The 16365-nt window shown below is 34.1% G+C and overlaps 3 protein-coding genes across 3 annotated transcripts in view; 2 read left to right on the plus strand and 1 right to left on the minus strand.

Moving 5' to 3' along the window:
- The first annotated feature begins 4266 nt into the window (after positions 1 to 4266).
- On the plus strand, positions 4267 to 6014 carry LOC141843488 (uncharacterized). The gene has a single exon (XM_074731544.1). The coding sequence runs from the start codon at positions 4308 to 4310 to the stop codon at positions 6012 to 6014; it is 1707 nt and encodes a 568-aa protein (XP_074587645.1). The 5' UTR covers positions 4267 to 4307.
- A 4351-nt stretch (positions 6015 to 10365) lies between these two features.
- LOC141842981 (small ribosomal subunit protein uS3x) lies at positions 10366 to 13376 on the plus strand. Its single transcript, XM_074730990.1, has 6 exons — positions 10366 to 10449; positions 10549 to 10696; positions 10778 to 10949; positions 12633 to 12687; positions 12761 to 12892; positions 13033 to 13376. Exons 1-6 carry the CDS (start codon positions 10420 to 10422, stop codon positions 13195 to 13197), a joined length of 702 nt encoding a protein of 233 aa, XP_074587091.1. The 5' UTR covers positions 10366 to 10419; the 3' UTR covers positions 13198 to 13376.
- A 372-nt stretch (positions 13377 to 13748) lies between these two features.
- Positions 13749 to 16365, minus strand: part of LOC141843509 (putative cyclic nucleotide-gated ion channel 20, chloroplastic) — a 31632-nt gene continuing 29015 nt past the window's right edge. Inside the window, exons 10-13 of the mRNA XM_074731559.1 lie at positions 16040 to 16169; positions 15475 to 15721; positions 14614 to 14776; positions 13749 to 14291 (exon numbers count right to left, since the gene is read on the minus strand). Of these exons, the coding sequence (XP_074587660.1) occupies positions 14168 to 14291; positions 14614 to 14776; positions 15475 to 15721; positions 16040 to 16169 (664 nt within the window). The 3' untranslated portion in view covers positions 13749 to 14167. The remainder of the gene's footprint in view (positions 14292 to 14613; positions 14777 to 15474; positions 15722 to 16039; positions 16170 to 16365) is intronic.

Here is a 16365-nt window from a genome sequence, read left to right on the forward strand (position 1 = left end):
GCTGTCTCACATCAGAAGGTTGTTGGTAGTAGTATAGTTGTTTTCTTTCAGTTATGTTTCGTACTTCGAGGACATGTATTTGTGGTTTGAATTGCAGTCTTGGTTGGATTTATCATATTACAGTAGTCGTGTTGGATTTACGTTATAGTTATTCGTTTTGTTGGATTTACGATGTTTTCGTTTCGTAAAATTTGATTATGTTGAGTAGTATGTAAATTCCTTAAGAAATGAACTAACAATACTAATTTTCTTCCAATCCTCGTCACTTGGCAAAAAAAAAAAGTTGCATCTCTTGTTGCATATCTAGGAAAAACATCTTTGAACTCTAAAGCACCCGATAACATATAAAACGTTGCATTCCACCTCGTGCAACAATTCAAAACAAGTTTCTTTGAAGATAGTTTCAATTGCTTTGAAATTTCACTAAATATAGTAACACAAGTTTCTGAGACAGTTATTGCTTCACACTTTCATGCACATTGAAAATAATATCTTGGATCTCAAATAACCCATCTTGCACCAAAAGATTCAAAATGTGTGTACAACATCTTACATGAAATAATTTACCACCAAGAGGAAGATTATTTTTATAGAAGAGATTATCCTTCAACATCCTCACAGCTACATCATTATAGCTAGCATTATCAACTATAACTGACCATACTTTATTTTCAATTCCCCATTCAACCAAGCACTTATTTAATACATCACAAATGGAAACACCATTATGAGATGGAGGAACATCTAAAAAATTCAGATTCCGCTTCTGTAAATTCCAACTAGAGTCCACATAATGACAAGTGACAACCATATATGAAATCTTTTAATCTGACTTTTATAAATCAATAATCACACTAACCCTATTCACATCTTTTAATAATGTCATTATTTTTTTCTTCTCAATTTCATAAGAAGTTGTGCAATCTTTTTTTACAATAGCACGACTAATCTTCTGATAATATGGAATCACAGTCTTCATCAATAAATTGAATATTTCATATTCTGAGAAAGGAATGGCAGCTCATGAACAATGATCATGTGAGAAAGAATCTCTCTTATCTTCCCATGATCATATTTGAAATTCTGAACAATATTGATAGTTTCTAATTCAACAATAGTTGTAGAAACGATAAGATTGTTTTGACTTTTCCACTAATCTGCTTCCTCATACAACTTTTGAGATGTAACACCTGTATTTTCCACACTTAAGGTTTTGAATATGATAAATTTTATATTTACTTAGTTCGTGATAAAAGGGGGTTTTAAAGGGAATGAGAGATTCATCTCGTGAAGACGAATTAAACAAAATTGGTTTAGGTCAAATCAGAAACCGTTTGGTTAGTGAACCAAACGAACCAAGATTGAACCAAACTGAACCAAGTTGATTTGGTTCATACTGGAAGAGGTTTTGATAAAATAAAAATAGGTAAAAAGATTCGTCTTGCAAAGACGAATCCGACAAGACCAGTTTTGATCAATTCGGAGGTCGTTTGATGGCCGAACCAAGCGAACCAAAATTGAATCCAGTTCGCTACAGTAAGGGATTAGGTTTTAATTAGGTTTATTTCAAATAAAAAGGAACTGAATTTTAATTATAGGCAAGATTAGGTCTTGGAATTACTTAAGTCTGAGGCGGGATTTCCCAAAAAATTAGTTTAGAATATCCCGAAAATTAGTTTAGAATATCCCAAAAATTAGTTTAGAAATATTCTATGATTTTTCTAGAATTTTAGAATATTTTTTCTAGAATTTTTGGATTAGCGAAAATAGCAAAAATAAATAGAAAGAAAGTGTCCGAGGCGAGATTTGAACCTGTAACCTATAGGAATCTGTAACTCTTAAAATATCTCCAATAACCAAAAAACCAACAGATCTGTTCCGAAAAAAGGAACCGAATTTTATTTATCGGCGAGTTAGGTCTAGGAATCACTTAATATAAATAGGAGGCTTAGGAAAGGGTTTTGATTATCTTCGAAAACCCTTCCCTCACCTCTCGCCCAGAACGCCGTCGCCCTCTTTTCTCCTCCCTCTCAGCGCCCCAAACCCGAAAGAACGAGGAGTCCGCCCCCTAGGATTACAAGGAAAGGATTCCAGATCTTCTTCTCACAAAGACGCTCCTCTCTGCGACAAGAACGCGTAGATATAGGAAGATCGCCGAGAAGATCTTCTTCTCTAATGGAAGAATTATAAGGAAATTAGCGCAGAAGGTAAGTGCATCTCTCACCTGCAGTATGAGTAGCTCCGTTGTTTTCTGTGTTTTTTCATAAACATGATTTTTGTTAAAGCATATGCATGATTTTGTTAAAGCAAATGGTAGAATTGCATGATATAAGAAGTATAAGAAAGGTATTTTACTTTTAAGAGGCGGGTATCGGGCACAAGGTTCGCCCATAAGAAATGCAAGGCATAAAGTACCGGGCACAAGGTTCGCCCACAAGGAAGGAATCCAGGGCACAAGGTTCGCCCATAATGAATTCCGGGCACAAGGTTCGCCCAATAAGAAAGGAATTCAAGGCACAAGGTTCGCCTATATAAGAGATGTCTGCATTGATCCTTCGCTGGGCCCAAAGAAGGATGTTTATTTATTTTCACTTATATATAGTATAAGTTTTCCCCCATCATTTACCAGCATTTTCTTTTCATATAATAGCATATGTTATGACGAAGTTTTCTATGGTTTTTGTGAGTTAGATGATGTACTTACTAAGAAGTATTTACGACGAAAAAATTATTTCGTCGCTAAACTAAATTTTTAGCGACGAAATATAAAATTTCGTCGCTAAACATTAGCAACGAAATGAAAAAAACGTTGCTAATATTTTCCGACAACGTTGTTTGCGGCGAAACAGGAAATATTTGTCGCTAACTTCTTATTGTTAGCGGCGAAAATATTAATTCGTCGCTAACCCATAATTGTTTGCGGCGAAAAAACTAATGTCGTCGCTAAACTTTAATTATTTGCGGCGAAAAACCATGTTTCGTCGCTAAGATTCGTCTAAACCCCCGATCGGCTGCCTTTCTCCTTTCTCCTCGTCGCTGCTGCCCTAATCTCCTCCTTTCTCTTTTCTCCTCGTCGCTGCGCCCTCCTGCTTTCTCCTTTTCTCCTCGTGGCTGCGCCCTAATCTCCTCCTTTCTCCCTTTCTCCTCGTCGCTGCGCCCTAAGCTTCTTCCCAAGTTTGCGAAGCCGCGAGTTTCTTCTCCCAATCGCGCCGAAGCCAACATCTCTTTCTCCTCATCGCGATCTTCCCTCTTCTTCCTCCACTCTTCTTCGCGTGTCTGCTCGCCGGCTACAGCGAGAGGTTGGAGAGCTGCCTAGGAGCTTTCCACATTGGCAACCATCTTTACAAGGGAAGTAGAAGGAGAAGGGAGTGGAACCGGTGGCTAAACTAGGGCTGTGATCAGATTGGGATTACTACTGTTCACTGGTTGAATTCGGTAAGAATTTATTAAATGGATATGTTATCTCTATTAGATTGATCATGTTATATTTTTAGATTATAGTTGTTATGTATTGATCATGTTCTATTTGAGACCTTTGTTCTATAATTAAGAACATGTCTACCATAGCTTTAACATCCTAGGTTTAACATATGATCATGTTCTATTTTTAGATTATAGTTGTTGGATTGATATTTGTTTAGGATATAGTTTTCTTATTCTTTTTTCCTTAACTTTTCGTAGATTTTCTTATTCTCTTATTATGATTTTTTATGAGTTATTTTAGGGTATGAAATTTTTCATGTATTTCACCAGGTTATTTAAATATGGATAAAAGTTGGATAATGATTGAGAATCGGATTAGCCATGAATATATAAAAGGGTTAAATGAGTTCTTAAAGATGGCGGAGAATTATATGATAAGTTTGAATTTATCAAAAATTCATTGTCCATGTCGGCGGTGTGGCAATTTGTTTAAATATGAATTGGATTATGTTCGAGGACATCTTTATAGGTGGGGATTTGACAAATTATATAAAGTCTGGAATTTTCATGGAGAAGCTGCTACATCATCTGGTAATATAAGTATTGATAATGAAACTGCAAACGATTGTGATTTTGAAGACGATGATTTTGAAGACATGTTTACTGATTTAAGAAATGCACAAAATATCAACATCAGCGGACCTCAATTCGATGATATCCCTGCAAATATGAATCCAAATGATATGAGAGGAAGTTATACTTCAATGTTTGAAGCAGCAAAAAAAGAGTTGTACCACAATTGCACAAATTTTTCTATATTCAATTTTTTGGTGAAGTTAATGCATGTGAAGGTGTTAAATGGCTGGAGCAACAAATCTTTTGATATGCTACTTCAGTTATTGCAAGAGGCATTTCCCAAACCAAATGCAATTCCAAACTCTCATTATGAAGCAAAAAAATTGTTAAAAGAGTTGGGATTGACTTATGAGAAGATACATGTATGTAAGAATGATTGTATATTATTTTGGGGTGAGCACGAGAATAAGGATATCTGTCCAGTATGCAAGGAGTCTAGATACAAGTATGATGGGATGAATAAGAAAAAGAATGCTCAAAAAATTCTCCGATATTTTCCTATAAAGCCCAGATTGAAACGGTTGTTTATTTCAGAACATACAGCAAAAGATATGAGATGGCATAAAGAAAAGCGGGTTGAAACAGATGGTGTATTACGACATCCAGCTGATAGTGAATCATGGAAAGAATTTGACATGTCGCATGAAATATTTGCAAGTGATCCACGAAATATTCGGTTAGGGTTGGCTACTGATGGTTTTAATCCATTTGGAAACATGTCAAATGCTTATAGTATGTGGCCGGTTATACTTGTGAATTATAATTTACCACCATGGAAAATGATGAAGCCATCATACTTTATCATGTCTCTTTTAATTCCTGGACCTAAATCACCTGGAAAAGAGATAGATGTATACTTGCGACCTTTGATCAATGACCTGAAAGAGCTATGGGATGATGGGGTGGAAGCATATGATGCATCGACTGAACAAGTATTTCAATTACATGCTGCTGTGATGTGGACTATTCATGACTTTCCAGCATATGGAACAATATCCGGATGGAGCACAAAGGGTTATAAAGCATGTCCAGTATGTCTGCATGAAACTAAATCTCAAAGATTACGGAGTAAAATATGCTACACATGTCACCGTCGATTCTTGAATGTGCATCATCCATGGCGTAAAAATAAGTATTTCAATGGAAAGGTTGAACAAGAAAGACCACCACAACAATTTAGTGGTTATGATATTTTAGCACAATTGGATGCATTACCTCAGGTGACATTCAGTAAGCATCCTACATTAAGTAAAAAAAGGCAGAGATCTTCTGATGATACAAATTGGGTAAAGAAGTCTATATTTTTTGAGTTAGAGTATTGGCCAGATTTAAAGTTGAGACACAATCTAGATGTGATGCATATTGAAAAAAACATCTGTGATGCTTTGATTGGTACATTATTAAATATAGATGGAAAGTCGAAAGACACATTGAAAGCAAGATTAGACTTGCAGGATATGGGGATTAGAAGTGAATTGCATTTGAAGAAAGTAGGAGACAAGTTTAGTAAACCATATGCAAGTTACACATTGACATTGGAAGAAAGACGTGAATTTTATCAATTTTTAAAGTCTGTGAAGTTTCCTGATGGATATGCTGCTAATATATCTAAAAATGTGAATGCAAATGATGGAAAGTTATATGGACTCAAATCCCATGACTGTCATGTCTTGTTGCAAAGAATACTTCCAGTGGTTATACGTAAATTCTTCCCAAAAGACATATGCGGCACACTGATTGAGTTATGTGAGTTTTTCAAAAAGATAACAGCAAGATCTTTACACATAGCGGACTTAAGTAAAATGGAGGAGGAAATAGTTCTCATATTATGTAAGATGGAACGAATATTTCCCCCAGTTTTTTTTGACATTATGGTTCATTTGGCAGTTCATTTACCTCGTGAAGCTATGTTAGCTGGACCTGTTTCCTCACGATGGATGTATCCCTTTGAATGATATTTGGGCAGACTTAAAAAATATGTTCGTAATAAAGCAAGACCTGAAGGATCTATTGCAGAGGGGTATATTGTAAATGAGGCATTGACTTTTAGTTCTTTATATATGAGTCAAATTGAGACAAGATTTATCAGACCAGAATGAAATAAAGATGTTCAACCAGTAAATTGAGACAAGATTTACCAGACCAGAACGAAATAAAGATGTTCAACCAGTAAATGAGGCTAGCCTTTATTGTCCCATTTGGAAGAGAAACCTCTTTAAAGTCATCCCACGCTTTGGATGCCCGTTTTCTTTTCTTTGGAGCATATAAATTTTCTTCCTCTTCTTCAATTGTCTCGAGATGCTGCACATTATTGGTTTGAATTACTTTACTGGTATTATTTGCTAAAGGTTGAATTTCTCCTAAAGTAGGACTTATGGTAGAATCTTCAGTTGATAAATACGGAGTCTACATTGAATACAAAAGTCCTGCATAAAAGTTGTATAAAAAAAAGTCTACAAACAAACAAATTTTAAGTATCGAATCAATTAATCACTCTACAAGCAAATAAGTTTTACTTGCCAGTAGGGACAAGGTTGATGTTAATTTAATTGTAGAGATTCCATGCTTGATAATCAAGTAAATAGAAATCACATCCTAAGTGTCATTTGTGTGTTCAGCGTGCATGGGCAGAGAAAGAAACAATAAGCTTGGTTATTTGTCTTGCCATGCTCGACAGTTGCACACAGACACAGATTATGCAGGACATGGGTTGAGGATAAGGAGCAAAAGGCTATAGAAACCACAAACGAAATAGAATGAAATTAGGAAAGGAAGCAAAATTTCTCATCTCAAATAGGAGCTTGAAGAATGAAGATCAAGGTTGAAGGACTGCTGGGACTGATGGGTTCGAGCTTGGAGATTAGGGATTGTTGGATTAATAGGATTTGAGTTTGAAGATCAAAGACAGGGACGATCATTTATCGGATTATCGTTCTCTCTGTGCGATTCACAGAGAGGCATTCTCTGTAGGTGATTCCCGAAGGCGTTGAGGCGGCCAGGTGGATGGGAGTCGATGATTCACAGAGGCATTGAGGCAGCGAGGCAGATGGTAATCGACTAGGATTTTACTTTTAGGGTGTGTTTGGTTCAAGTTATCATATATAACTTTGGTTATGTGATTACCATAACCAAGGGTATAGAGTATAAAATATAATCTAATATTGTTTAGTTCAACTTATTTATTTGGAGGGAATAAAATATAACCAATTTAATATTTACTATATTACCTTAATTTGATTTAATTAAATTAAATTATTAATATTAATAATGATAATAAATTGATAATATATTAAAAATAAATATAATTTATTTATAATTTTTAAAATTTAAAATAAATTTATATATTTTTAATAAAATAATTCATTAAATTAATAAATATAATTCATTAATTTTATTTTTTAAAATTTAAAATAAATTTATATATATTTAAAAAATAATTTATTAAAATAATTATTTTAATAAAATAGTTTGTTAAATTAATAAATATAATTCATAATTTTTTTTAATAACGTAATTCATTAAAATAATTATTTTAATAAAATAAATTATTAAATTGATAAATATTATTTATTAAATTTATTTTTTAAAATTTAACATAAATTTATATTTTTAAAATAAAATAATTTATTAAAATAATTATTTTAATAAAATAATTCATTAAATTAATCAACATCATTTATTAATTTTATTTTTTAAAATTTAACATAAATTTATATATTTTTTAAAAAATACTTCATTAAAAAAATTATTTTAATAAAATTATTCATTAAATTAATAAATATAATTCATTAATTTTATTTTAATAAAATAAGTTATTAAAATAATTATTTTAATAAATAATTAAATTAATAAACATCATTTAATTTTATTTTTTAAAATTTAACATAAATTTATATATTTTTAATAAAATAATTCATTAAAATAATTATTTTAATAAAATAATTCAGTAAATTAATAAATATAATTTATTAATTTTATTTTTTAAAATTTAAAATACATTTATATATATTTTAAAAAATAATTCATTAAAATAATTATTTTTATAAAATAATTTATTAAATTAATAAATATTATTCATTAATTTTATTTTAATAAAATAATTTATTAAATTAATAAACATCATTTATTAATTTTATTTTTTAAAATTTAACATAAATTTATATATATTTTAATAAAATAAATCATTAAAATAATTATTCTAATAAAATAAATCATTAAATTAATATATATAATTTATTAATTTTATTTTTTAAAATTTAAAATAAATTATCTCTTTTGAATTTATAAATTTTTAAATTAAAATTTATTAAATTAATTAACTGGGTTTCAATTATATTTCATAATACAATTCAATTAACTGAGTTTTAAAATTAATGGGTAATCATGGAAAATTTTTTTGTTAACCTCCAGAATTATAAAAAATTTTAGGTCGCCTAGGTAATAGCATTTTTGACTTATAGCTCTTTTGCTGATATGGCGATGATATTGTATTATTTGGGAATTGATCATAATCTAAATCAAACAAGATGATAATTTTATATAAATAATATTCTTAACGAATTCATTCGTGAGCAGCCTAACGAGCACATTTGTGAGCTCACGAATAAAATACTGTTAAGCTCGAGCTTGGCTCGATAATGTTTTCGAACTTGAAATTAAATTCGAGCTCGGCTCGTTAACTTAATCAAACGAACTTTTTTTAAGATCCGAATAGCTTGTGAGTGAGTGGCTTGACTCGATTATACCGCTAGCCATGCCCTGTTCAAAGATATATATCAGAAATCCTTTTGTAGGTTATTCAAGGAAACAGCGCGGTGATGATTGAGGCATTGAGCTTTGGAGCCTGTCGCCAGAAATAATTCATCTTTGTCCTCCTCGGTGATGCTGGTGGCTATGTTACTGACGAAATCTTACAAGTCTGATAGGAACTATTCGTAGATTTTATAATTGTTCAAAACCTGGTTAAGAAAGTATGACATTGTTTTCTCTTCAAATCTTTTAAGTTTGTATGAAGCTCATATTTAATCATTGATCACTTTGTATTTTTGTGTCCGCATTGTGAGTGTTTTTTGTTTTTCTTTTCATGAAATATTGAATTCATGCTTATGATTGGAAATGCTTTTAGGCAAACTTTAAGTGTTTTTTTAGATTAAAAAAACTTGTATTATTGATTTGTTGGCTTTGAGAATATCTAAACTATTAAATATTTGTTCTTTGATTTATAAACAATTTATGTTTTAGAACTTTATATTATACTGGTTGTAAGTATGCTAAAACTGACTCCTTTAGTAAAATGTGATCGAACTCATGATTATCTATAAGGAGGTAAATTAAAAAATTATAGTTAGTCACGATGGAGAGTGTATTATTTCGATTTCATTGAGATTCGATCTATCTATCCCGTTGTAATCAACTCTATTATCCCGAGAGCATATCAAAGTACCTCTGATGCTATGGCACGATGCTAAGATGAATTTTTTAATAATGAGAGTTCAAATTTTTTTAATAATGAGAGTTTAAATTTGTGTTCGATCGATGAATTTTTTTTTGGAATTAGAACGATCATTTTGAATCATAAAAGTTAAACAAAGTTTGAGATATGATGATTTTTTATGGGATCGATGAAATTTGTTGTGAGATCAGACCGTCAATTCGCAAGAATTGGATCTCGGTTATAAAAAAAATTGGAGTAAAACACCAATTCAAAAACCATAGGGACATTTTGGACAGAATCACAAACTGTGGGGGCAAAATGAAATTTATTTAAGAGCATCCGTAACGCGCTGTTAATCGAACGTTAATAGCAGATGTGGAGGAGCGAAGGAAGGACGTGGAAAAGTGAGGGAAGAGTGAGAGAGTGAGGTATTGAACGCGTTCAGAGTTCTGAACGCGTTAATAGGTGGGCCCGTGCTTTTTATTTTTATTTTTTTATTGTTAACGCGTTTGTAGAGGCTGCATAGTGTGAGTGGTGGTCGACCACGTGGTCGACCACTATATGGTGATCGACCACTGGTCGATCACCACTCAACCACGTGTTAGTGGATCCAATCGACCACTGGTTAAAGGTGTTATAACACCACGAGCGTTGCGGATGCTCTTAATACAATACACTAAGCAGTATTGTACGAAATAACGGCTCTGATTCATTTAGGATGGCGCATTTCGTTCATCTGACGGTTCTGTTTTTCTTTAGTTCCCATCATCTACTTGAACCGTCTATCTTATTGTCGACGCTTTCTAGCCGTTCGATCCTTCCGCCCAATTCGTATTTAATGTCATCCGTGCCCATTGCTAGGGTTTGATTTCCAGACGAGCGTCGCATTCAGCGAAGGGAGTACGCGCGGCGCGAGTGCGAAAGCCATGGCGACCCAAATGAGTAAGAAGCGAAAGGTTGGCCCTTCTCCAATCTGAGTGGTCTTTTTCCGCCACTTCGTTCCTGTCCTTCACGCTTCAATCGCTTGTTTTGGTGGATTCTCTATCGTCTTACAGTTCGTAGCGGACGGAGTGTTCTTTGCCGAGTTGAACGAGGTCCTGACGAGAGAACTCGCGGAGGATGGCTATTCTGGTGTCGAGGTTAGGGTTACGCCCATGCGAACGGAGATCATTATCCGGGCGACTCGCACTCAGAACGTCCTTGGTGAGTTGCCTTCCTGATTTTGGAGTTTGTTCCGGTTTATAGAGGAAGAAATTTTTTATTGCCTCTTGATTGGTGCTTCAGGTGAGAAGGGCAGAAGAATTAGGGAGTTGACGTCGGTGGTCCAGAAAAGATTCAAATTTCCTGAGAACGGCGTGGAGCTCTACGCAGAGAAGGTGAACAATAGGGGGCTCTGTGCCATTGCTCAAGCTGAATCACTGCGTTACAAACTTCTTGGTGGCCTCGCAGTTCGCAGGTTGGTATTTGATTTGCCGTTTGTTTCCAATCCATGTTTGACGATGGTAATATTTCCCCTATTCTACATTGTGTGCCTAATTAGTCTTCAAGATTTGATTATTACGGGAAACTCTAGTCCGAAGGCATTTCCTCTTCCTGAGAGTTTGTCCAAACTATTCACGTTTATATTCAGTCTGATCGACTCCGTTCGCCCTAGGTTATTTAAGTTGCAATTAAATGCTGTTTCTTTTGTGTAAACCACAAGGCACTATTTTTTTAAACACTTCAATGTTTATTTTTATTTTGATATGTGTCTGTACGCCCTTAAATGCCCATAGAAAACTCTCTTGTATGATCTATAAAGAGATGGCTATTCAGTACCAACTTAGTATCAGAAGGTGACAATTTTGAGACTACTGTTTATGATATCATGTTGTGAAGGTCTTGATCTCATTATTAAAGCTCCTGGCAACATGTCCATGGATCTACAAAGTAATCAAATGTTGTTTCAATTTCTCCTATAATCATATTTTGTGTACTTTGTAAATTGTTTGGTGTCCTGAATTTTTTTTCCAGTTTGAGTAAGAAATTGCTTTTATCTTAGTTTGGTTTTGTTAGGTGATGTATGTCATCCTTACAGCAAATAGGTTGTTTTGTGCCAACTTTGTGTCGGAAGATGACAACATTGATATTGCCATTGATGCATATGTAGTCATGCTATCTCTTGATCTCATGACTAAAGCAATTGGCAACATATTAATGCTTCATTATGTGTTGGATATTATTTTGTACTTCTATAATCATATGTTGACTTTCCAACTAGTTTGCCATCTTGAATGTTTTTATCTTTTGTTAAATATGGTCCTTGCTTAGCTTCTATCTGCTTTCCATATAATGCAAATAATTTAATCATTTATTATGAAACATTTAATATGATTCACTTAGCAAAAAAGTAGTTTCTACTTGATTAAGCATATAGTATGTTTTTTTATGTAGAATTGTGATAGTATGTTTTTTTATGTAGGATTGTGTATTTTAAGAATTATTTTTATGATTATCTTTTACACTTCCTATGATACTGTTTGAGTATTCATATGTCTCATGATTTACATGATTTGTTCTTGTTTTTTTTGGTACTTCAATTTTATGATGTATCATTCTTATATTAGTTTTTATGACTCGATCTCTAATTATACATCAATCAGATCCTGTTCCCTGTATGTCTACTGATCATTCTTATATTAGTTTTTATGATTAGTTCTGAAGTATTCCTTGTTATGTCATTCTGCAATACATTCTTTGATAGCTTAGAAAGTTAGAATTTAGTAAGACTGCTAGTAGTGCATTGCTTGTATTTTAGGCAACATACAGGAAGTCTAATGGCACCTACATGGTGCTCCGAGTTGGTTTCTTGTCCAATAATATTTTTGTATTATCTGAAGAGATGATTCATGGGCAATATGACTTCTGCTGTTGTCCAAGATTTTGACATAATCTTTTATGAATCCTGTTGAGTGTTGAGACTTCATTTAGTTCTTTCGCCTTGCCTATGCTGGTTTCAGAGGCAGTTGAATCCATCTCTTTTTCTAGTTGATAAATAATTTTTAGTCAATAGTTTTCACTGCTCTTTCAAAAATTGATGCATCTCATTGATAGTGTTTTAGCATAAAAGTAATGTGTTATTCACTTTGCTTTCTTTCAGGGCCTGTTATGGTGTTTTGAGGTTTGTCATGGAGAGTGGTGCAAAGGGATGCGAGGTACACAAATTTATTCTAGAGATCCATTGACCTTTCAATGAATGTGGTATTTTGATCCCTGATTTTCTTTCAGGTAATAGTAAGTGGAAAGCTCAGGGCCCAGCGAGCTAAATCCATGAAGTTCAAGGATGGATACATGATTTCTTCTGGTCAGCCAGTAAAGGAATACATTGACTCTGCAGTGAGGCATGTTCTCCTTAGACAGGTTAGTATCTGAAATACACTATAATCTATTCTACACGCCACAAAAACTACTAGGATTTTTAGTTTCAACATCGAATCCAAGTGGCAAATAACATGCAATTTGGTCCACCTAATCAAATCGTGTTTCCCCCAAATGGTTAGGGTGTTCTTGGAATCAAGGTTAAAATTATGTTGGACTGGGATCCAAAGGGGAAGCAAGGGCCAACCACTCCACTTCCAGATCTTGTCACTATCCATCCACCAAAGGATGAAGAGGAATACATAAGACCTGCTGTTTTGGTGCCCACGGAGATACCCATTGCATGATGACGAGTGTTTGCTTCACATGAATTTTACTCGAAGAGTTGCCTTTGTTATGATTTTCACAGAACATATGTGGATGTAGTAAACCAGTAAGGGCTATTTATCCTTGTTTAAGCCTGTTCTTTTTTGCTGACTGTCATCTTCCAAACTAGTGATTTCTTTGGTGGTCCATTTGCATTTAATCTTTATTTCCTGAAATCATGCTCTCCATGTATATTTTGGGATCATGGTACATCTCTAGTTTTCCTTTTTTTTTTTTTTCCAGATCTAGATAGATTAGTTTTTGTTCTTGGTCAAAGAAATTGTGTGCATTCTGAAGGTTTCCATTAAAACAAGAATATAGCCCAATAACAGTCCGAAGAGGGAGTTGCTCCATTGGCAGGGGATTGCTTTCAGGTGTTGTTCTTCTGCAAGTCATAGGTAAGTATGTCTGTGTTGTTAGAGTTCTAACTTGTTGGATTATCAATGTGTAAATCTATGATTTTCTTGAATGAAGATAATTCAATTCGGTTCGTCCAGATCAAATTTTCTTCCCAAAAAACAGAATTGAGTGATATCGAGGTGAAGGATGAAACTGCTACATCTTATTGGATCTGAGATTTAAATGAATGTCCCATGTATACACATTAATCTCGTAGTGATCCTTAGAATTGCTACATCTCAATATTTCTCTGCTGGTTTAGATCCACCAGGAAATTTAAACCTAATTGAGGCACATAAATACATCAACCACGAGGCAGATAGCACAACAAACTACTAGTCTAACAACAACTGGATTCATAAAAACAATGGCAGGCATCATGTGAGAGAGATGCATCAGGATTTTCATGTTATCTTGAATCCGGATCGATACAGAAATCCCTAGGGAAATTGTGGAGGTAAAAGACCATGCTTCAAAAAGCCTTGCATAATTATGGGTGTAACCGACAGCTATAGCATTTGCAGCTGAAGGTCATCCATGTTCAGCGCTGCGTCAAGCTGTACGATTAGCAGACAAATTGTTTGCCATGCTAGCGCGCTTCAAACGCTTCTGCCGGTATCTCCAAGCCACTTGAATGCGTGTCGCAGCCAAGTTTCTCCAATAGGGTGATTCATACCTGAAATTGAAATAGTGAGGCATTGAGCAATCTTAGAAGCTATACTCGCACAAAATCTAATATTCTCGAAGACAAATGGAAGTTATTGAAACTGGAATCGAATGGAATCACACATTCTTATATTCGCTATCACTCGCCAAAGATTACCAAATGTGGTTCTTCATCCTAGCACTTTTATCTGGTAAATCAGCTTTTATGACCCTCAAAGCACCAAGAAACAAGTGGAACAAGAAACATTTTTGAACCATGATGTCTTGTAGACTCAAATATGCAGAATGATGTTACAAAATCAAATGCACAGTTCAGAAAGATTGCACATTACCTAATAGCTCCTTGTACGCGAGGGTTTTTCAAGAACCGGAAGAACAATGTAGTGACTTCTTCTAGATCAGCAGCATGGAGTGCAAAAGCTTCAACATTAGTTAGACATCTAACAGTTCTAGTTGATAACAACCGCGATCCTGGGAATCGGATTCTCCCTCCCTCTGCAACAAAGCACAATCCAAGAACATGATGATTTCAGTGAACCTATACACAGAAATAATAAAAGAGGGGGGAAAAGACTTTGCAATACTAATTCCAAATGGAACAGGATTATCCATCAGACAGCCATTAGAAGATATTACAATTCGAGAAACGAATAGGGGTGCTAAAGTAACTGCGTGAAAGCATTACAATTGTGGAAACCAATGTCTCCATGTATGACTTTGAATACATATTTTTTTTGTTGGATTTGGATCTTTCATTCTCAGGAACTATTTGCCAGGGAAAGCTTTCTTGAGATTTGGTGCTCTACTAAACACGAGACGCGTCTATTACGCACTTCTGGAGTATTATGCAATATAGCAGGTAAGTGATTATTTATAGTATTCTTATTTATCAACAATATCCATTGGTAGAGAGGACTACTAAAGATTCTTTGAGGATGAAACCTAATGTTTTCCCCTCAACAATATCCATAGTATTAGAGCTGCCTCCTCACTCATGTTCCTCTGTTCTTGATCTTTCATGCCAGTCCCGTTTAGGTAGAAAGGGCTACTTGAAATCACAATCTATAAAGTTTATTACTAAAAATGTTAAAATTTAGAACATGATAAGGCCCTTCTATGCCACCCATTAAACCACATCATATCGAAAGTATAATACCTGATTGCAACATCATAAATATTTGAAGTGGTCATACCTCTATTTACTGAAGTGTGCTCAAGATACCACGTAAGGAGCTCCTCGCCACATACATCACCCTCTGTTAAGGGAGCTATGTTTCCATCTGCTCCAATACTTTCCAATCTACCGCGGACTATGAAAACCATCTTGTCAAATGGTCCTCCCTTGTAAAAGATGTTACTTTCTTTAATGTACACCTTTTGCTTTAACTTCTCGTACATGGCATCTAGCATTGGTTCATCCATTAGGGTGAAAATGCCAACCTGAAATCAAATCATTGGTCGTTCTGGAGCAATAAGTTATGGCAATTTGATTCATGATGAAAATATAAAGTGAAAATAAGTCAGCTTACAGATTTAAATGTAGAGAATCATTTAAAAGAATTTTTTTAGGCATCTACATGAAGATAAAAGTTAAAGTAGCATCTACTTTCTTTAGTTGCAATCTAACCAACTTTAGTTTTGCTAACGTTTAGGCTACTTCTAATAGCACCCTTTTCTTTAATTTTGACAAATTTTTGAGATAGAAAAACTATACTTTGAGAGACAAACTATTAGATATGTAATGTTTTATTGACTAACTTTGCTGAGAAACCCAAAGAAATGGCGGCGTATCTCTCTTTGTATGTCCTCTGGCAGATTTTCTATCAACTCTTCTTCATTAATGCCCCGAGTAGCTGCCCATGTAAATCGTTCAGCTCGTATTACTTTCCTGAAATATTCAGTGAAATAGAACTGTCAAGCCAAAGATTCAATACTGGTGGAATAAAAAGCAATTAATTGACAAAAGAATATTCGAAGGAAAAAATAGCAAAGCTTCTCAAAGTTATCTCAAATGGTCGAGTATAGTGCTATTTATTAAACAAATGGCTAATTACTTGTTCCTACAGTGTGAGTTGTTAGGAAAG

This window comes from Curcuma longa, chromosome 12 (genome assembly GCF_044706935.1).
Source record: "Curcuma longa cultivar G26 ecotype Majalengka, Jawa Barat chromosome 12, ITB_CL_G26_1.1, whole genome shotgun sequence".
Lineage (NCBI taxonomy): Eukaryota > Viridiplantae > Streptophyta > Magnoliopsida > Zingiberales > Zingiberaceae > Curcuma > Curcuma longa.